The sequence below is a fragment of the Danio rerio genome, chromosome 14 (assembly GCF_049306965.1).
Source record: "Danio rerio strain Tuebingen ecotype United States chromosome 14, GRCz12tu, whole genome shotgun sequence".
Lineage (NCBI taxonomy): Eukaryota > Metazoa > Chordata > Actinopteri > Cypriniformes > Danionidae > Danio > Danio rerio.
The window spans coordinates 18,461,892-18,485,120 of NC_133189.1; the positions used below are offsets into that span (position 1 = coordinate 18,461,892).

At 35.7% G+C, this 23,229-nt stretch overlaps 1 protein-coding gene across 1 annotated transcript in view; it reads left to right on the forward strand.

Moving 5' to 3' along the window:
* Positions 1 to 23,229, forward strand: part of polr1a (RNA polymerase I subunit A) — a 66,502-nt gene that overhangs the window by 13,361 nt on the left and 29,912 nt on the right. Inside the window, exons 3-12 of the mRNA XM_001922804.8 lie at positions 8,906 to 9,055; positions 9,152 to 9,259; positions 9,345 to 9,430; positions 10,648 to 10,733; positions 13,133 to 13,213; positions 13,304 to 13,409; positions 14,514 to 14,676; positions 18,333 to 18,509; positions 18,620 to 18,742; positions 22,585 to 22,812. Coding sequence (XP_001922839.3) covers positions 8,906 to 9,055; positions 9,152 to 9,259; positions 9,345 to 9,430; positions 10,648 to 10,733; positions 13,133 to 13,213; positions 13,304 to 13,409; positions 14,514 to 14,676; positions 18,333 to 18,509; positions 18,620 to 18,742; positions 22,585 to 22,812 — 1,308 coding nt within the window. The remainder of the gene's footprint in view (positions 1 to 8,905; positions 9,056 to 9,151; positions 9,260 to 9,344; positions 9,431 to 10,647; positions 10,734 to 13,132; positions 13,214 to 13,303; positions 13,410 to 14,513; positions 14,677 to 18,332; positions 18,510 to 18,619; positions 18,743 to 22,584; positions 22,813 to 23,229) is intronic.

Sequence of the window (23,229 nt, forward strand, 5' to 3'; positions counted from 1 at the left end):
CGAAAGTAAGCCAAAAACCATCAGACCATTTGGTTTACGTATCAATTCACACTTACAAAATCTAAATTTAAACCTGGACATTTTAAAACAAATACACTTCAACTCATTGCCTCCCTGGAATTTAAAGATGCCTATAATCAATATGGAGCTAGGACACCAGAAGAAAGGAGTTACTCATCCCAATATGTACAAACAACAATACCTGGATATCAGAACTCAATACTCTCAGCACATACCAATCTTCACAGATGGTTCAAAGATAGAAAGTAATGTAGCAGCAGCAATGGTGACAGGGGAACAAAGTCATGGAATCAGTCTACCTAAAGAATGCTCCATATTCACAGCTGAAGCCCGCGCTTTACTTTTAGCATTGGAGTACATAGAAAATGCACAACAAAAGAAATCCATCATTTTCACAGACTCTAAATCATGCCTCCAAGTTATGGAATCTTCAACAAATGATCATCCTTTGATTGACAATATTTTAACTAAAGTTCACCAACTACAAAATCAGTTTTATCACATCATTTTTTGCTGGGTTCCTGGACATGTCGGGCTTTTAGGCAATGAGCGAGCTGATGCAGCTGCTAAAGATGCTTTGAAGCAAGTAATAAACAAATGCCAAATTCCTCCGTCAGAGATGAAACCTTTTATCAACGCTTACATTTTAAACAAGTGGCAAAAGGAATGGGATGCATTAGAAAACAATGAACTACATGAAATCCAACCTGAAGTTTCACACAGAATTTTAAGACATTTTAAGAATCGATTTGATCAAGTAGTTTTTACCAGATGCCGTATTGGACATACGAGAATTACACATGGATTTTTGCTCCAAGGTGAAAACCCCACTCAGTGTTTGTGCTGCAAAACTCCTATCACTGTAAAACATATTTTACTGGACTGTCCTGCTTTTACTGATTCCAGAAGGACTTTTTATGAAATGAACTCTTTTAAGGACATTTTTGACAAAGTGGAACCAGAAAAGATTTTAGAATTTTTATCATGTATTAACACAAAAAATCTTATTTAATTTATGTTTTATTTTGTTTGTTGATTTTTAAATTGTATATTTATTGTTGAAAGATTCCTGCCATGAAGATAGCCTTGGTTGCTGACATGGCACTAAATAAAAAATACATTACATTACATTACCCAATAAATGCATTAATAATGTCAAATTGTTTATATATAGTCATTCAAATTAACTTAAAACGATTAAAAACGGCAACAAACATTTATTTAGGCCCGAACTACAAAACCAAATGTAAAACAATTTTAGTATCAGTTTTGCACACTAGTGTTGTTGGAGAGGGGAAATAGAATATCTACGGGATTTGTAGTCCATAGCGAAGTGTATTGTGGGTAGTGTAGTTCGACACGCATGCTGGATTATGTGAGCTCGCTGTGTTCTGTGCAGCTGAGCAGAGGAAGAAAGTTTTAATCGGCTTTTTTATGTTTACCCGAGTTATTACTACCGGGAGCTGTTTGCACTGTGAATCTAACAACCCGAAAATAAGTAAAAGAATGGCATGCATTGGTTACTTTTGTCCGTCTCATCCTCTGCACGAGCATGAATTAACGAGCTGTTATTCTGCCGCTGGACATCACTGAAGCGGAGAAAGTAACACTAGTTTGATCATGTATAAATATCATTATATCTATATTGTATAACTATTATTATAACTAGGTCTACAGCGACCTGATAATCAAAAAAACAAATGACATGATATCACAGGCGATTGTCTTCTGACTGTAGACACTTCTCATATAAGTTAGCTTGAGAAGCATACAGTACTATTTGATCTATAAAATGTGTAAAATAAACATTTGCAGGTTAAAGAAACAGCATAGGAGGGGCCTAGGTGCAGATGAAAAGTTTAAAAAGTGTATTTGTATATAGGGAGACATAGGTAACTAGATAGAATAGACAGAGATAGGTTGATCTCTGCAGCAGCTGCCGAAGAGCTGCGCGCTGCAGACGCAGCTGGTGTGAAAGGCAAACGCCTGCGTGCTGCTACTGCTCGACATACGCGCTGCTCACGCTCTGCTCACGCGACGTTGACGCTTGCGGTGTGAAACAGGCGTTAGTCACAACCTGCAGGCTCTGTTCACTGAAACAGACGCGCGCATATGGCAAGCCATTTTAGCATTTAAACCCTTGTTCTCCATAAATATATTTAGAGATATCTTTAATTATATTTTTACTAGTCATAATTATAATTCGACTAGTCAGAATGACAATTAGATTATAATTAGAGATATCTCTAAATTAATTTTGACTAGTCAAAAATCCAATTCAAGATATCTACAACTGTAATTTGACTAGTAGTAAATTAATTAGAGATATCTTCAAATATATTTGTAGATATCTCAAAATATGACGAATTAAAGATATCTCTAAATGTATTATGACTAGTAAGAACCATAGACTGTAAAATATATGGACGTAGTATCCGTGACGTCACCCATAGGTTTCTGAAGAGCGCAAAAGAAGCCATAAGTAGGCGCGGCCAACCGTCGCCATTTTGTTCGCGCGTCACAGCACCCACAGCGGGATACCAAACAAGGGCAAAGAGGCGGAAAGTGAGCGGAGCTGCTGGCATTTTGCTTGGACCTGGCAGACAGACTTTTCTTTGGGAGAAACGCTTAATACTTCATTACCTGCGATTCATTTGTGTTCTGACCACATGTGCTTGGCTGTACACTACAGTGTATATCAATAAAGTGTTTAGACTTTTAAAAGCACTGCTGTAATACATTGAGCCAGTAAGTATTGTTGTTATTACGTTTTTCTACAGGAGGAAAACACGAAATACGTTCAAACACTTCAGATATAGTCTGTGTTAGTAAGTACAAGACTATTGATGAAATCCAGCATAACACTGTATGATAACACTTCAGATGACTGTTCTAGAGCCTGCAGCTAATCAATCTGACAGATTCTGGAGTGCATTACAGCTCTAAAGAACATTATAAATGATAAATGATCTTAAATAAAACAAATACATTTATTAGGATGGTATACAAGTATATAATTTCACTCACCAGGGAAACGGAGGCCACATGAATGGTTTGTGAGCACAAAGTAAACACAGCATGCCATATCATCTGATAATTGTAGGAAATAATCCCAAAAGGCAATTGACTGTGTAAAGAAACATTAACCAACACAAAAATGCAATGTATATGCCAAGTTCATCGGCTAATTAGCCGTAATCAGCTGAGGTGACGAGACAGCGAGCAGCGAGACCTAGCGGTCACTCAAGTGACCACGCCCTTAATTATGCAGACTTAATATAACTTAATAAAAATGAAACGGATGAGTTATAAAAAAGTTCACCCCCCTCACAGTTGTCATGAAGGTTAATCATTGCTATATGCACCAACGCCATCTTTTGTACCAGGCTGTAAACATGTTTTTATAAGCTGTAAAAATAGCCAATTTCCCATTGCAGTCTGAAATGACCTGCACTTCCTGGAGCCAGCCCCCCAAGGCGAGTCGATGAATTGCAGTTTTAGTTACTTCCGTATTGGCTTCCCGAGGGAGAGCGGGAGGTTTCCGCTTGGTAAGAACTCAGAGCTATCTCTAATTACAATTGTTACTAGTCAAAATTCATTTAGAGATATCTCTAATTATAATTTTGACTAGTCGAAATTCATTTAGAGATATCTCTAATTACAATTGTGACTAGTCAAAACTCATTGAGAGATATCTGCAAATATTTTTTAATGGAAGTCAATGGAAGAATATGCCTAGTCATAATGTATTTGCAGATATCTCCTATCTGATTTCGTACTAATACAATTGTAATAGCAGATATCTCTAATTGTTATTCTGACTAGTCGAATTATAATTGTGACTAGTCGAAATATAATTAGAGATATCTCTAAATATATTTATGGATAGTCATAACAAAAGTTTAAATGCTAAAACGGCTTGCCATACGCGCGCGTCTATCATAGTCCGCCCTCTGTAGTAACAGCTCGCGGTCAGCTCACGTCCTGTGTGATTTTGCGGCCGCCAATACATCATGTCTGCATTCAATACTATTCAGTCACATATTGTAGTTGAGAAACTTATTAATGAATTTGAGTTGGATCGAATGCTTGTAGGTTGGATTTTAGACTTTCTCGTTCAGAGGACACAGAGAGTGAAGGTAAATAATTGTTTCTCTGAATGGTTGGTATCATCTACGGGGTCACCTCAAGGTTGTGTCCTTTCTTTTGTACTATTTATTTTGTACACAAATAGTTGTAGGAGTATTTTTAGTAATAGGTACATTTTAAAATTTGCTGACGATTCTGTAATTGTTAGTTTGTTAAGTGAGGAAGACTCCACGCACAGTCCTGTAATTGATTATTTTGCCAGCTGGTGTCAGGAGGCTTTCTTACAAGTGAATGTTCTTGAGACGAAAGAGATGACCATTGATTTTAATCGTAAGAGGAGACTGATTGAGGGTAAGCAAACTAGTATTAATGGAGTGGATGTTGAGAGTGTTGATCAGTATAAGTATCTGGGAACTGTTTTAGATAATAAATTGTCCTTTTCTGCTAATACTAATATGTTGTGTAAGAAGGGGCAACAAAGATTATACTGTTTACAGAAATTTGGTATAGATAAATCACTCATGTGCATGTTTTACAGTTCATACATTCAGTCACTGTTATCTTTTTCTTTGCTTTGTTGGTTCAATTCTCTAAGTGTGAAAAATAAGAGTTGTTTGAAGAAAATTGTGAACCTAGGAGGAAAAATAACAGGGAAAAAACAGATGCCCATGGCTCAGTTATACCAGAGACAAGTTTTGAGTAAAGCTCAGAGTATTCTGTCAGATGATTCCCATCCTATGCACCACGAGTTTTATCTTCTCCCTTCCGGTATTCAATACAGAACTCCTATTAGTAAAATACTCCTATTAGTATTAGCAAATCGTTTAAAATTTTCATTCATCCCCTTAGCTGTAAAGTTTTTAAACTTATGGTAGAATTTGTATTGTATAATGTACTTTTGTGTATTGTGTGTGACATGCTTGTATGCTGCAACCAAATTGCCTTCGGGAAATGAATAAAGACTGACTGACTGACTGAAGACAGAATGATATTTTAGGATGAATCGTACCTTAAAAATACAGTATGTGACTCTTTCAACACCATTAGGAGGTATCCATGTCGCTGTGCAATGTATGTCAATCACTGTGAAGACTTTAAAACTTAGGATGTTTGACCCAGTATGCGTGTCAAAAAGCGGACGAGTCTAAAGAAATGACTGTACAACCGAAATGTTGCCAGGCGTCTGATTTTGAGAGGATGGGCCATCCTCTATTTTAACTCCACTCACCTTGGTCTGCTAACATTACTGCTGCTGCAATCTGAACTCACGTGCGACAGCAGGTGGAACGTAGCTCACGTGCAAACAGCTCAACTAATAAGAGAAAACGGACGTCATATCGTAATCAAATCATCATAACGCTACTATGCATGTTGTGACATTTTTGCATCGCAATAAATCGTACAACAATAAATCGTTACACCCCTAATAAAAACAATTTTTTTGCATTTATTGTGTAAACGCATTACATTTAATATGTATGTAAGAATCAGGTTAATGCATTTACAGGCATAGCAAACTCAATTTGAAAGGCAAAAATATAGCTGTGATGATGATATGCTTGGTTTATGCAGTTTGAACTTTGTCTTACAAGGTACCCATGTCCAGCAGTTAAAGACGCAAACCAAGCTCATGCAGCACTTTTCTAAAAATGTATTTTAGATGACACCTTTTAATGATTACACACTTAACATGTTTGTTGTATTTATAAAGCATCTGTTTTGAGATTTGTCTAATAAAATTTTTCTATGTGCAATTTGATTGGACATGAATCATGGGGCTGATAAGTACTGTAGGTTGAAGGAAAGTAGCGCTGTAAATGTAGTTTTTACTTTGTAAAATTGCTGAGAAAAATTGTTAATTAAAAAACTGTAATTTGAATAAAACAAGCAAAACAAAATTTAAATAGCTAGGAACTTTATATTTTTATATTTATAGTTTACAATTTTTAGGTGAACATGCATGGCAGGCGCACTTTAAAAAAGGTACCAGGTAATTTATTAGGCTGATAAATTACGTAATCATACAGAACTACCTGCCTCTCACATGCGTTGGTCGAGCTTGTTTAGTGCACAGATCTTACCTCACATTGTTATTCCTTCAAAGTCCCTCTTTTGTGGGGTATAGCTGTGCGTTAATAACTCGGTAAGTAACCATATTCCTTATCGTTGATCGAGTGGCATTGTGCATTTTGGTTTAAATCGCCTCAGGAAAAATATTACATGTGTAAACATAATAGCATCGATGCACACATCCTAAACATATCGTTGGGTTCTTTGTAATCTAAGATGATTATTTGTTATTATCAAGGCACTGGTTGCCATGTGTTATGTAAGATTATATGTAGTTTATTGGCATATTTAATATGATTATAACGAGCGCACGTGATGGGCATCATTGTATCTGCGCTCTTGGTCAGTTTGTGGGTTGTTGAGGGGGTTAACAGCCACATCTTTAATGGATAATCACTGATATGCAGTTAAATAATTAAGCTTAATAAAAAAAATACACAAAAAAAAAAAAAATTAGCTGGAATAATATCTTTAATACCTCACTCACCAATAAGCCACCCATCATGCACCCTGCCACCTTGGAGCCTTCGGATTCAACTATTGACAATTGTCTTCTAATAAAGCCAACATTGCCATAAACTCAGGGTTGTACATTTGCAAATACTTTTACATGTTCTAAATCACATAATTGGTAAAAAAAAATAATAATAAAATATATATATATATATATATATATATATATATATATATATATATATATATATATATATATATATATATATATACACACACACACACACACACACACACACACACACACACACACACACACATATATATATATACACACACACACACACACATATATATATATATATATATATATATATATATATATATATATATATATATATATATATATATATATATATATATATACACTCACACATATATTAACCCATTTATCAATTACAAATTAATAGCAATGTTTTTACATGTGTTAGATGTTTGTGCAATACATTGTGTTGTGAAATTTAACATAATTGCCTCTAGGAGTCGTCAATGAAAATAAATTAGACACACCCAAGAAATACACATTAGCCAGACATAAAGTTGGTGTGGACCAACGCACATTCTCGCACATTAATTTCATTGTTTGTAAATTCAAACCTGAGGGAGAAATCTGGCGTACTCAAAGTTTTTGTGCATACACAGCACAAAATACTCACCAAATATGCAGTACATGAGGCCCCAGGTGCCTATTAGAGCTGCACAATTAATCAAAAAAAGATGGCAATCTCAATTCGACCCCTTAGACGATTTTAATCCAGCTTTTCTACGATTCTTCCAATCATATTTTCAAGTTTAGGAGAGAAGCAAAGGTGGCTGCACGAGTCTTTTCATTGTTTCACACACGTTGCTCAGCATTTTGTCTTCATATAATGACGATGTATTTGCGGCCGGGAAATCACACGTGTTGTGAGCTGCTGACTGTGCCCGCGCGCGCCCTTCTTAATGGTAGACGCGCGCGTCTACTTTAGTGAACAGAACCTGCTTATGCTGTGAGTAACAGGTGATAAAGTTGTGAATCGACAACTCACGAGCCGCGCACAAAGTATGAACAGCACTTAGCAGTGAAAATGAAACCGAAAGCGTGCCCATCATTTTAATAATTATAATTAGAATTAAATAATTTAAACAATTATATCGCATTTTAGAGTTATGATTGCAAAGTTTTTTTTCTTTTACAGCGAACACAAAGTTTTGCATGAAAATAAATGTTTACAGTGTCAGTATAACTACTCTAGCCTATATAATGTTGATTTTACCAGTGAATCAAATGGTCTAATAATGTCCTCAATGACAGATTGCAAGCATAGACCTATATCTCAAACATAATTCAACATCAGAATTATTATAAGTAGGATATAATTATTTATAGAAACCAGTAGACCTACACATATTATTAATATTGTTGTTTTACCATATGTTTGAGAAAAAAACAATAATCTCATATTAAGCTTTATTTTACATATACAGAATCGTGAGAAAGTTGTGAACTTTATTTTAAGCAAAAACATCGCGATTCTCATTTTAGCCAGAATTGTGCAGCTCTAGTGCCTATATATTAATGCATTTTGACAGAAAATATATATTGTTTAAAGATGGACTATTATATATGGAATTTGTCAGACTTCAGCGATGATTCCCCGAGCAAAACTTAAAGCAATGTTTCTGGGCAACTTTGCAAAATGCAAGTCATTAATAGGCAACCAAGTGTGAGACAGAGACACTAATTAGGACAATCAGATCCAGAAACAATTTTGTTGCCAATTGTCAGTAGAAAAGAAGCCAAATAACTTTGCTCTTAATTACCCCCAATCAACATTGCTCAAAATTGTTTTGTGTATCATCAGCATTACTTTAGTTAATTGGAGATATAAGTAGTTTTACTTGCATATCGAATTTCTAGTGTTTATTGAAATCATCAATTGTTTTAGTGGACACTGTTTTTCTGCTGTTGTTGCTTACTGTACTGTAAAAATCGAAAAATGGGGCATTCATTGTCTGGTGGGTTTCTGCTAATGACACCTTGCTTAAGTAGTGTAAAATATTTTTTTGTATACTTGTTTATTTAGATGCATTTATTTAGATGTGGTGAAAAATGTCTTGGTTTAGACCCTTGCAACATAGTCTTTTAAAGATTTGTGATAAGATTGTGGATCTTGATCCAGCCTAAACAAAACGTTATCGTATCACTCACTCCTAATTGTTTTTGTTGCAGAAATTATATTTACTCATCCGGGGTTCATGCCTGTCATGTCACATACTGAAGTGTCCAAGAGCAGCTATTCATTTACTGCTGTGCCAGCTGAAGCTCCTGGACGTGGGGGCCATGAAGGAGGTGTTTGAGATTGAAAACGTTCTCAATCAGGTCAGAAATTCCCAACAGTCTCGCGTCATTAAAGGAAAAAGGCATCATTAATTAGACTACAGTGCTTTTATATTGTGTTTTTGTTGTCTCTCTTAGTTTTTGGAATCCAACCCCAGCCCACCTGGAGAAGAAATCCAAGAAACTCTGAATGACTTTGTTAAACCCATCCTCGAAACCAGAAAAGACAAGCAACACACTGACCCTGTGAGTTTGAAACTCATCTGTTTTGTCTTTTATATTAATCATATTTGTATATATATTTTTACATCTTAAACATTTATGACTTCAGGTCAAGCACATCTGTGAGAAAAAGTCCAGTCTCATTACCAGTTTCTGGAGAATACATATGGGCCCAAAAAAATGCCAGAATTGCAAGTAAGCTGATCTTTTCCTTCATCTTAGAGAGATAGTTTGCACAATTTAAATTTCCATACCATACACTAGCACTCAATTGGTTCCGAACTATGTTTTCTAATAATTTTTAAAATAGTTTTGTGTTCAACAAAACAACAGATGGAAACATCTGTTCTTTTGTTGAAGACAAAACAAGATATTTTGAAGAATGCGGGAAACCAGCAGCCATTGACATCTATTGGAGCTGCACGATTCTAAAATGAGAATCGCTATTTTATTTGCCTAAAATAAATATCACGATTTTCTCACGATTCTGTAGATATAAAATAAAGATTAATATGAGTGGGCTATTATTATTGTTACTCTCAAACATGCGGTAAAACAGCAATAGGCTTGAAATGGTGGACTTGAACAGACTTTAGATTTGTCCTGGTCATTAATGCTGATGATAATTCTGATGTTGAATTATTGTGTTTGACACATATGCTTACAATCTGTCATTTTTTGCTTAAAATCTGTCACTGACGTGATTTTCGTGAATACAGAAGACTGGGCGAGTATTTTTCCATTTCGACAGGTTTTGGATACTTTTTGGGCTGGAATCAGTCAGCTACATCTGGCCACACAGTGTGCGCTTTCAGTTTCATTTTCACTACTTAGAGCGGTTTATACTTCCCGCGCGACTCCCAACCGATCACTCTGTGCCACAAACTGAATGTTATTTACAACTTTATTATCTGTTATTTACAGCTTATGCAGGTTCTGTTGACTAAAGCGGACTTAATTCAGATGCACGCGTGATTTTGCGGTCGCAAATACATTACATTAAGACAGAAATTACATTTTTTTAGGTGAATTATATCTTTTAAAATACAGCATGTGACTCTTTCAACACCATTTTGAGATGTCCACATTGCTGAGCAACGCATGTAAAACAATGTGAAGACTTGTGCGGCCACCATTGCTTCTCTCCTGAACTTGAAAATATGATTGACAGAATCGTAGAAATGCTGCTGTTTTTCATAATTCTTCAGAATATAATATTTTTATATATAATATATTTTAATTTTTAATATAATATATTTTTTTGTTCAACAAAAGAAAGAAACTCATACAGGTTTGGAACAAGTTGAGTATTGGTAAATGATGGCAGAATTTACATTTTTTGTCACAAAAATTAAATTTATTTTGAGTGATCTTTCTGCAATGAGAATGTTTGGTGTACATGTGTCTTTCAGAGCCAATAGAATGACTGTGCGCAAAGAACACAACAGCAAGCTCATCGTCACTCAAACTTTGCACAAAAAAGCTTCTGAACAGGATGGTAAGTGTACATTGGATTTCATTGATCATGACATGTATACAAACATATTTTTTATCCAGTTAAGCTTAACAAGACCATGGATCTTATTCATGATAATGAGTAAATATAGAAGTAAATTCTCAATAATTTCCACATAACATAGACCTGAAAATGCACAAAATGCCTCGTAAACATCAGAATTGATAGTTAAATGTTTAGGTTAATGAATTGCATGCATTTGAAACTAAATTATTGAAAAAACTTGCAGTAGTTAATTTGTCTCCTGCGGCAAAATATTAATATTACATAATAATTTTATTATAATTTTCAGTGATCTGCTTGAAGTAGGTCAATTTATTTTTATGCTTTTGATAAAGTATCAGCTTAAGAGCCCTTTAGACCATGCACCAGATCGTTTCTCGCGCCAGACCATGTTTCACTGGTAATGTCTTTAAATGAATAATTATTTAGACCTATTTAATTATTCATTTATTATTTGTGTAAAAAAATTTAGACAAAAAATTTGGAAAAATATAATCAACAAATTTGTTACTATTATTATTTATTATTATTATTTTATTAACTCCCTCAGTCCTATCACTTTAAAATAACAAACACTGTACATATCTAGGCTAAAACACTGCTTTATTTATTTATTTAATTATTTATTCGGTTTTTTATTTGTGTATGTATTTTTGCTTGTACTTTAATTTTAGTTGTCCTTTTTTTCTTTAGTTTTAATTTCCAAAATAAATCCTCATTACACTTAACCAATGTACAATAATAATAAAGCTTGTTAACATTTTTTAATGATCAATGAAGGAATTATAATGCTTTATTTCGTTATTTCATTTCCATTTAAAAGTAGCAGGATATTTAATGATCAATGAAGGAATTATAATGCTTTATTTCGTTATTTCATTTCCATTTAAAAGTAGCAGGATATTTACAGCTACTATATATTTTTGTCCATTCACATCCTGTTGCTTTGTGCCCCCTGGTGGCATAGTCACCCTCTGCTGTTAACACCCAAAAACACGTTCTTAATCCTTTAATACCACCGCGGCACCAAATGTGGTGGTTATGGTCATTTAGAAAAATGCTAATTTATTAAATCAAAATGGTTAACACAAAGCTTGTAATGTTTCGAGCTCACGGCTCTTCATCGGACAGTGTTCATCACAGAAAACCTTTTGGAGTTTTACTCTAGATACATTGTCTCTAGAAGGTTTAAATGAGAAGTTTGACATCTTTTTTTGATAATTCTTTAATGTTTAATTATGTGTTTGGGTACATTTTTATAGCTATTTTTTGTTTATTTTGTTGAATGTTCTTGTTATATTTTATTTTCTTTAATTTGTGATTTAATATTAGGGTTTGGTTTTGTATTTTCATTTTGAATATCTAAGTTGCATAATTTATAAATGTGTATTTTTCGTTTTACTTGTGAGAAAATTGAAGATCATGTGATCCGGAAGTGTACAAAAAGGAGCAACTTACTGTGATGAACACCGTCTGATGAAGAGCCGTGTGCTCGAATTGGTACACGCTTTGTGTCAGCCTTTTTTAATTGAATAAATTGTCATATTTGGAGCTTTGGTTTTGCTGCCTTTTTGATTATATATATTTTTCACTTTTTGCTATTTGGCCAATCACAGTTTTGAAGTGTCACCCACTGTAAGTGTGAGCACATTAAAATTAGAATAATTCCCACATAAAAATTACAACTCTAATCTAATCTGTAACTATTGACTTCAATAGTAGCCAAAACATTAACTATGGAAGACAGAGGTTACGTAGATATTAAACAAATGTAGCATGAGTTGTAATTAATAATGACAGAATTTTCAGTTTTGGCTAAACTCTCCCTTTAATTTTTTTATTTTTTTGGTTTTACACAAATTTTCTGTTATCAACTTTACAGCTACAAAAAAAAAGAAAAGGTCAGACCAAATTAACTTGTTCACTGAAATGTTTTATATGTTGTATAAAGTCATCTCTGGTGCAGCTTCCAATCCTCGTCGATGTAGAGCAAAGTAAGGCTTAAGAATGAGTCCATCTTCCTACTTGACCAGAGATCAGATAGAAATCAGCCACAGCTTTTAACAGAGCGCTGACACGTGATATGTAGGGAACGTAATTGAAAAAAATCAACCTGGAAAAATTAGATCGATTACAAGTTCGGATGATTTCAATTACTTTTCAATTAATCGCCCAGCCCTAGTGGAGTGTTTTTTTTAAATATGTATATACAAGAGACTTTTGTGACAGTGAAGTTGAATTCAGACTAGTATAGTGCATAAAATCTCATGCATAATGGGATCCTGTGATTTTTATTTTATAATTATTATTATTTTTTTAAATTGAGATCTTTAGGAGTTGGCGTTTGTAAACATCTATTCATTTACCATTGCTTTCAGATGATTCCCAATTGACCAAACGTATATTCCTGACTCCGAGTGTGGCACGAGAACACATCATCAAACTTTGGGAGACAGAAGGTAGGATTGATTGAGTTTATTTATCATTTCTTTTTGGTTTTACAGTGCAAATGTAATAGGTTTTCTGAAATAATTCATTATGACTTTCAGGTTTTTTCCTGAAGCATTTGTTCTCAGGGTTTGACATGGACAACTCTGATAATGGCTTTAATCCTGAAGTTTTTTTCTTGGAGCTGCTGGTGGTTCCTCCATGCAGGTCAGCTTTTCAGTGTTTGTACTAGGGCTGCACAATGTATAATTTTAGCATTAAAATTGGATTTTACAATGTTTTTTTTAGTATTTTTCAAATGTTAAGTTGTATTTCTAGCTGAGCAGGAGCTACAGCACATAAGAGTTGTGGAGTCACTGCAGAGTTTAACCAGAATACAGTGAAAGTTTATTATGTGCATGTGTTTTTAAAGCCTGGGTGAGCATTCAGATACAAGAAACTTTAACTTTTATTATACTCCTTTAAGCAATGAAAACTAAGCAGTGTTTTTTTTTTTTACATTTGATTAATCAATTTTTACACCTGAATACTGTTAGACTGACTTCCCGCGGAAACCCTGTTTACAGTTTTCTGGTCTTTAAGTGTCTTAAAGCTCAAAATTAGATTTTTATGCCAGAATGTTTTGCTGGAATTCACTGAAATATTGTGTTGTAGATCTTAAATCTTTTTAAACAGGTGTTAATTTTCCTTTGCTAATATATTGCTACCCAATCTGGCCCAAAACCCATACAATCACCAACAATCCATCTCAATAAAACTTTAAACTTTCCATTTAAAAGGGTAAGTTTTAATCAAAATTGTGGAATTATTTTCTTTACAATGATGTTTGTCTTAAAGTGTACGGATTGTTGTGCAAAGATTTTGTTTATTATAGTTTTTAAAACCTTCAAAACATTTTCATTTTTTTTTTAAAGAAAGTTTATTTTGGTAAAAAAAGTGTATGGATACAAGTAGAGCCTGCTTATTTTTACATAATATTAAAAATATTTTGCTTAGAAATATCTAAAATATATTTTAAAATTTTTTTTTTTTTTTTTTGATTATTAAATGTATTAATTATCTTTAATGTATATCTTAATATTTTTTGATTGAGCAAATAAACCTTTTCCATCTGGGCCATTTGAAAAATTAGCCCTTTAAGTCTAAAATTTTATTCATAATGGTCTTAAAAGGTCTTAAATTTAACTTGATGATAATGTATATATAAGTGAGAGTGTGTGAGTGACCGTGACCTGAACACAACAGTAGTATATTCATTTTATAGAGATATTTTTGGCTAATGTGTGTGTGTGTGCGCGTGGTGTTTTATAGGTACAGGCCTATTAATCGTTTGGGAGACCAGATGTTCACCAATGGACAGACTGTGAACATGCAAGCTGTGTTAAAGGATGGTTTAATCATTCAGAAATTACTAACACTAATTGCTGATGAGAAAACCAAGGCTATTGAAGGCACACAGACAGAGCTGGAGCAGGTAAGAAGAACAATACAATAATACAATACAAAACAATATTTATTTATTTCTAAAGTACATTCAAAAACAAAACAAAAAAAAGTAAATGCTGCATTTTGTACCAATTGCGGAAAAGAGTGAGAAGATTGAGAAATACCATGATAGATGGTGTTACAGTAATCCAGACGAGTTGTTATGAAGGCATGAATCACTGTTTGAAAATTTCTCTTGGATAAAATGGCTTGACTTTAGCCAGTTGTCTGAGGTGGTAAAAGCAGGATTTTATGACAGTACTGATCTGTTTGTTCAATTTTTAGTTTACATCGAACTTAACACAGAGATTTCTTGCACACTGGGTAATATGTGGGGCCAACAATCCCACATTCACATTAAACAGAGAATTTTCTTTGTGCCCAAATAAAATGACTTCAGTTTTATTTTCGTGTAAATATTTTTTTTTTAAAGTTGAGAAGAACATTGAATTGTGTGTAAATCAGCTCAATTAAAGTTATTGTAGTGGTGGGCAAACGTTCAACATCAAGTTTTGCAAACCAAGTGAAGGGGCACATGTCAAATTCTTCAAAAAATAACTTTTATTTATAGTGGCAGTATGCATGGAATATGTAATATCGGACAGAAACATGTCACATTAAATCAAAACAGATTTTTTTTTTTTGTATTATTAAGTTAAAAACCCTCGCTGCTCTTAGTAAACCATTCAAAAGAAGCGGCTCTTACCGCATAAAGCACGTTTGGTGTGATCAGCCCCTTAGGTTGTGGTCTTTAAAAACAGCAAGACTTTCTTGGCATATTAGACATACCGCTCTCTGTCAGATATTGGTGTAGAAGTATTTTGTTGTCCATTCTTCCTTAAACACACAACATTCAGAGTCAATTTTTATTTTTTTGCCTGACTCACTTTCAGTCATTAACGGTCGAGTGCATTTGAAAGGTGCAGTAGGTGATTGTCTTTAAAAGCATTTTTTGTTGTGCTGGTTGAAAGTCTCTTCACAGCCTAATAGTAATAATTCAAGTAAATGATCTAAATGTATTTAAATGTATTTTTATATTTAGGGTAAGGCATAAAACTAAAAAATGTTCATCTAATTAAATAGAGTCAGACCAACATCACTCATAATTCCGATAAGTAGGTGAAACTGTCTGTCAGCAAATGCAGATTTGAACAACTGCGTAGCCGTTTGTATGCACCTCTGCCGACCGCTGTTGGTGTCGCGCGTTCACGAGAAAAGGTGCACGCGCAATCGGTAAAAACCTGCTTGATCAACTTTTTAAAAACATGAATCAATATTGGAGTTACCTTTGCACGCTGTAGAAAGGATAAAACAATGGCTGAAGGATTTCTCTTAGACAGGTAATGTTCTGTTTTAAAACTATTTTAGCATCACGCAAAGCTGATGTAACGTTAGATGTTGTTACAAACGGGTTATATCTTCACAGAAGTGTTGTTCAGCCACTAAAATCTTCCGATACAAGATTGATGAGACTATTTTCAGTTTCATAAGGGACATTTTACAGCATCTATAATGTAGATTTTAATTAGTTTAACAACAAAACACAAGTAAATACTGCTTTTCTGCCTAGATTCCCTATATCAGGGGTTTTCAAAGTGTGAGGCGCGCCTCCCCTGGGGGGCGCCAGAGCATGTCAGGGGAGGCGCAGGAAAAAATATAATATAATAAAAATATAATTATTAAGTTTAATTATTATATGTATTTTTTATTATACTTAAACGTTTTAATTAAACAAAGCAAAAAATAATACGTCAAATATAAGAAAACCTTTTTTACCCAGAAGGGCATAGCTATGAATTCACTTCTGTTTGGCAAGCCCGCCAATACAGGTATGCCTGCTAATACAATGGGTCGGTTTCTGAGACCCCCCCGATTCAAAGCTATAATGAAGTTCACGGCCCTTTGGCCGCCGGGAAAAGGAGGCGGAGAACCGAGGCAGTTTTAAAGTGATTTATTAATCTCGGAGACTGCCGAGCAACTGAAAGCAAAAGTAAAATATGTCCGGGTCCGGTTCTCTCTCGGCTTCCTCTGCCCTCGTTCCTCCTTTTATGATCCAGAGCTCCTTCCGTGGGATCCGAGGCAGGTGCGCACCACCACAGGTGTATCCACTTACGCGGTGGCCTCACTCCGTTCCCACGGCTCTCTGCCACGCCCCCTCGCCACAAAAGCCTTCAAGTTCAGGGCTTAAATCCAAAAGACGACGATATGATGATCAGTATTTGAGTTTAGGATTTACGTGGACAGGACCAGCTGATGAACCATGACCTTTATGTGTGGTTTGTCAAAATATTTTGGCTAATGACAGCATGAGACCCACTAAACTTCGACTGTTTTGACTGGGATGGACAGTTCTTGGATCTGTTCTATTCATATTGAACCATCATCCTAGTTTTAAAAACGTTATATTAAAATACTTGTTATTACTCTGTAAATAATTGCACTTTCATGCAAATGATGATAAAAGTGAGTTAACAGTCTGACATCTGTCTGTGTCTTTATATATACTGTATATATGTGTGCGTGCGTGCGTGCGTGCGTGCAGGGTGGCGCCAATGGATAAGTTGTGTCAAAAGGGAGGCCCACTGTCTTAGACTTTGAAAAACCCTGCCCTATATTGTTTACCATGCAACTCTAAATATTCACTCTGAAATAGCATGTCAGTTTGGCTTGTTTGCCGTCGGACATTGATGAGCACTAGTCATATGAGAGAGGGTTCTTTTGCTATGCTCCTTTTTAAGGAGGTGTGGCTATACACGGCAAGGGAGGGACTGTGATTCAGAGATTTATGCTAAGCTGTTAGCATTGTGAAAGATCACCTACTGCACCTTTTGTGAGTGTGTTTTAATTCTATTGGTTGCCTTAACTGTACCGTGTGCAATACTGTCATCAGGTGGCGTTCACTTGTAATTGCATCATTAATTTACTAATTCTGAACCAAGCTGTTACTCAGAAGCAGCATTTTAAAAACTCCCTCGTGGGCCGGATGAAAGTGTTCAGTGGGCCGTAGTTTGCCCACCTCTAGGTTATTGCATGATTCATTCTTTAGCACATATAAAATAAACTTCCTTTAAAATACTAAATGTATACTCAGATGATGCTTGCATAATATTCAGTTTTACCTTTTTAGGTTAAGTTGAAAACAGCTTATCTGCTATTATGCATCTGAGGATTATTTTTTAATATAAGGTTTGCACCCTATTCAGTTGGGAAATGGACTTCAATTGTAAACGTAAAGCAAAAAAGTTAAAATGGTAAAGTAAGAAAAGCGTAACAGTTGCATAAATTCACTAGAGCTGTTACTCGCTATTGATTAGTTAATATGAAGTGTTTATTTTTAATTTCTGAATATAAAATATAGGTATATATTAATATTTAAACTTTTTTTACCGATATCTTACAAGATTGAGGTAGTTGAAGCAGGTATTTGTAAAAAAAAAAAAAAACATTTACAAGATTATGTCATTTAGATATAAATTGATTAAATCAGTGATTCTGATTTTTTGATTTGAATTACATTTTTTTATTGTTATTTTAACATTCAATCTTGGGCATTGAAAATCCAAATGGTTTAAAAATGTCTCTAACCTTGTTAAGAGCATAGCCATGTCTGTTACTCATACTTCGTTACTCTGTCATTATGTTCAGTCCAGTGAAGCCCCAAAGGTCACTGAAATTGATCAGAGCTTCCTGACTTCCATCCAAGGAGTGACTCTCACAGACAAGCTCTACAGCACCTGGATCCATTTGCAGAGTCTTGTCAACATTGTGTTTGACAGCGACATGGACAAATTGATCACTGAGAAGTTCCCAGGCGTCCGGCAGGTCAGTGTGTGATGACTTTAAGTCCATTGTTATAGCTTTAGGTTCATTCTAAAAATATATGAAATAAATAATATTTTTAAATATATATTCTTCTTAAACTTGCCTTTCAGCTGTTGGAGAAGAAAGAGGGTTTATTTAGGAAGCACATGATGGGAAAGCGTGTGGATTACGCTGCACGCTCTGTCATCTGTCCTGATATGTACATCGGAACCAATGAGATTGGAATTCCAATGGTGAGACTTTAGAGATTTGACATTTTAAATAGAGTTTTCATATTGACATATTCAATTCAGCTTTATTTGTCTAGTTCTTTTCACTATGTTGTTTAAAAGCAACTTTACAAAAGGAGCACCTTATTACTTTAAATAAACAATAAAATCACAAATGTTAAAGGGATAGTTCACCCAAATATGGAAAATTCTTCTTAATTTACTCACCCAAATGTCATTCAAGATGTAGGTGACTTTTTTCTTTTTCAGTAGAACATTAAAGAGCCCATATTATACATGAAATAGGGTCATATCCTGGTTGTAAGGGTCTCCAACAACAGTCTAATATGCATGCAAGGTCAAAAAACACTTTCATGATCTTATAATCTGCATTTATTTTTAGCTAATTATCCCAGCGACTCCTGTATGAATCGTCCAGTGATTCATTTGTTCCCAAACCCCTCCTTAGCGCGGAGCTAATCTGCGCTGATTGGACCGATGACAGTCTGTCGCGATTGGTCGACTGCCTTCAGTCAGAGAGGGAAATGGCCAATAGCTAATCAGCAATTTAAAAAGTAATCACAGTTCATACACGCTCGATAGTGTAGGCGTGGATTTTAGCTGCCACACTATGGCGAGTGGATAGTGCCACGGATAACTGAACGAAGGAGACAGTCGTGTACTCGCCATACCAGACACACACAAAAACACACACACACCTCCGGATGACAACGCTCCCGCTTCCGCCCGCACCCGCCAGGTTTTAGCCTGAGAACCCGCTCCGTTTTCTGCCCGCCGCGCCCGGTCCCGCTAGAGCGGAGAACACAACCAAAAATCACCCAGTATACAGTCCAGACAGCCAAGCTCTCTGTATAAACACATACACACAGCACAAAGCACACAGAGCTCGTTCGTTCGTTCGTTCGTTCTCTCTCTCTCTCTCTCTCTCTCTCTCTCTCTCTCTCTCTCTCTCTCTCTCTCTCTCTCTCTCTCTCTCTCTCATACGCGCGCGTGCGCACTAACACACACACAAGCACCACGCAGACTCTCTCTTTCTAATTCGCATAGCAATATCCGTGATATTGCTAGACACCCCGCTCCCGTCCCAAATTAAACCCGTTACCGACCACTCCCGCGATTTATTCGGAAATTTATTCCCGCGGCTGTCACCGCGCCAGATTTCTGCGGCGCGGGAATAAATTTCCGAATAAATCGCGGTAGCGGAACTCTAGCACGGAGCTCCATAAACAAACAGCACGCGTCGCGTTTTTAATGTGACTTTGCACGCGATAAGAGAATATATCCAGTTAACCTGATACAGTACACGCGGTTACAAGTAACAAATCACAACTAAATACATTTGCAAGCAAGAGTAAACGAGGCAACAACTTTAACCGCACGTACTTACACTTGAGAAATGGAAGAAACCCATCCTGACGTCCATCAGTTACTCTTTACTGATCCTTCCTTTAACAAACTCAGATGAAGTATTCTTTGTAGCATGTAGCTTCCAGAAGTTTCCAACTGCTTGGTTATAATGCTGAGGTTTCATCTTTGGGTAGAGACTCAATATATCCATCTGCAGTGTGACTTCAATCGACCGGCATGTTTGTGTGCGTGTGTTTGTGGGTGTGCGTGTGTTTGTGGGTGTGTGTGTGTGTCTGGGTTCCTGCGTCAGAGGGCGGGGCCTCAGGTTTGAAATCTCCCGGGTTTGCGCGTGCACGTGAATAACTTGGTTTCGTTCGTACGTCATGGCGAAACACCTAATGAGTCGGTATCAAGGCGACTCGTTTGAAGCACTATGAGTCGACTCTTTTATAGATGAATCAACCGTTTTAAACACTGTATTCTTACAGATTTAAGCCTTAGCTGGATACTTCACTTCACTTAGAGCTGTGTTACACACTACATGGAGGGGAATTTTCAAAAACCCATAATATGGGCTCTTTAAATAAGATTTTAGTGGAATGGAGCTGATGTAATTTTAGCTGCTTGGGTTTTTTAGGAATAAAAATAAATGCATGCAAACAAGTCCAAATCAATAGCCTTAGCTCCTGATGATACATTGAGGTCTTGATCTGTGTAAGGAAATAAGCATTATTTTCAATATTATTAGCTTCACATACAACCTAGTCAAACAGATATTGGCGCATTTAAATGCACACCCTAAAGTATGTTCTTTTTTTGAGATGGAAAAATATATACTTTTGAGTATGTAACCGAAGAGTATGCAAGCTTTGGGACATCCTCGTTGGCAGATTGTTGTTATGCTTCGTTATAAGCCTTGTCAATCATCCTCACATCATCCACATTTCTGTCATATTTAATTTCACGCCTTATTGGAGAAGCATCAGGATAATCTGCCTATTTGGATCCAAAAACAAGGACATTTTACTTAAATGAGGCAAACACAAACACATTAAACCAATAATTAACATTTGGCATGTTCAGAAAACAGTTAAACATATGACCAAAGCTGCATGAACATGAAATATTTGCTATACAATAAATACTAAAGTCCAGCAGCTGTAATAACTATACACTCTAGTGATGCGCGGATGGTGGTTAAATCCGCGGGTGCTGCGGATAATCTGCGGGTTATAAAAAAACATTAATTGCGGGTGGGTCGCGGGTGGATGAGTTTAGTAATAATGATTTTTGCTTTGTATTTTTTAAACCCATTCTGTAAAATACAAATGTGTGACAGATTGGAGGTGAAACCAATCCAAGAGAAACTTAAAGGTGTGATATGCAAGTTTGACACCCAGTGGTTTAACTAGGTCTTACATTCCTGGATCAAAAGAAACGCAAGCGCAGATTGCCAGATTGAGAAACTGGAGTGAGTCTGACGATCGAGCCTAAAGGCTGATTTAAACTCTGTTCTAAATGAAAGCAATGACACGCGACAGAAGGATTATTTTCCATATTAAAAGGAGTTTTTGTATTAACCAACACTTCGAATTGATATATTGGAAAAAGAATAAACTGACAGTGCTGTTTACCTCAGGTACACCTCATGTGCTTTTGGTATTAAATCCTAACAACACAAGTTTAAATGCCATTTTACATGACATTATTGTCATACTACTGAAAGCAGCAGCAGATCTTGAACCTCATATCTTGAAAATAAAATTAACCGTCTGATGTTGAACTCTAGAACTGTAAAATAATGCAAACCAACACATTGTGATTCAGAATGCGTATTTAATGTTTAAGAGGTTTAATATGTATTAATCAGATTATACACCTGACCATTTTGTGAGTGAATGCATATTCTGTGCTTTTGAATGGCTGTATTTTAATTTCTGTAATTTTTCATCTGATGCAAACAGCCAAATTGCTTATCATTGCAAATCTCGTCATGTATGCTACATGAAGAAGGGAGAATGTGGTAGCTGGGTTTGCATTTTAGCAAAGTGGTTAACGAAGATGAATCAAGTGCTGGGTACGGCCGTGAATCGCTTTATGTATATGAAAGCCGCAAGACCAGTGCCTCAAATATGAAACATCATGTGTGTGTGCTAAAAACAAAAGGCCAGTCAAGTCAAAGTCACACAAGCACTTTAAGTTCTAATATTCGTCAGGACAGCAAAAAATACCAATTGAAGTTAAGTCTAGTCTCGTAAATGCATGTGTGGACCTGCACCTGTGCCTTGATATACGCCCCTTCCATGTTCTTTCAGCCCCTTCCATTTCAGCTGATCCGCGTATCTCTAATACACATTGACATATTTTGGAGGAGGCATGAAACTAGCTTCCCATTGTCTGCACTGAAATATCAAATTACAAAAGTATTTGATTGTGATTTTTGCTGTTTTGTTTAATTGTTTTTTTTTTTTTATTATTTATTATTATGGTTCCTCTAGGTTTTTGCTACCAAGTTGACATATCCTCAACCTGTGACACCCTGGAACGTAAAGGAAATGAGGCAGGCAGTGCTGAATGGACCCAACATCCACCCTGGAGCCACCATGGTTGTTAATGAAGACGGGTCCCGCACTATTCTCAGCAGTACCAATCAGACCCAAAGAGAAGCTGTCGCCAAACAACTCCTGACACCCAGCACTGGCCAGCACAGGATACCCATGAAAATTGTGAGTCGGTTATCTTTGACAGAAACACACTGTTTTTGACATACATTTCAGTGTCACTACTTTTCTCAATATCTGTGCCGTTTGTTAACAAATCTAATATCTTTAAACCCCTTTGCACTTATTTTTACCTAATTATCCCAACGACTCTCTTATGATTTGTTCAGTGATTCAATTGTTCCCAAACTTCTCCTTAGCACAATGCTAATCTGCTGTGATTGGTCCGATGACCCAGTCTGTTGTGATTGGTCAACCGGTTTCAACACGATTCAGAGAAACGCCTATCATGGCTATGAAGTAGCAAAGAGTGTGTGAGAACCCAATACAGATATACATTAAAGCAATTCAGTTAAACACCACCATATTACTCTACTCATAACCCTAACCCCAAGTAATAACAACGACACACATTCAGTATTA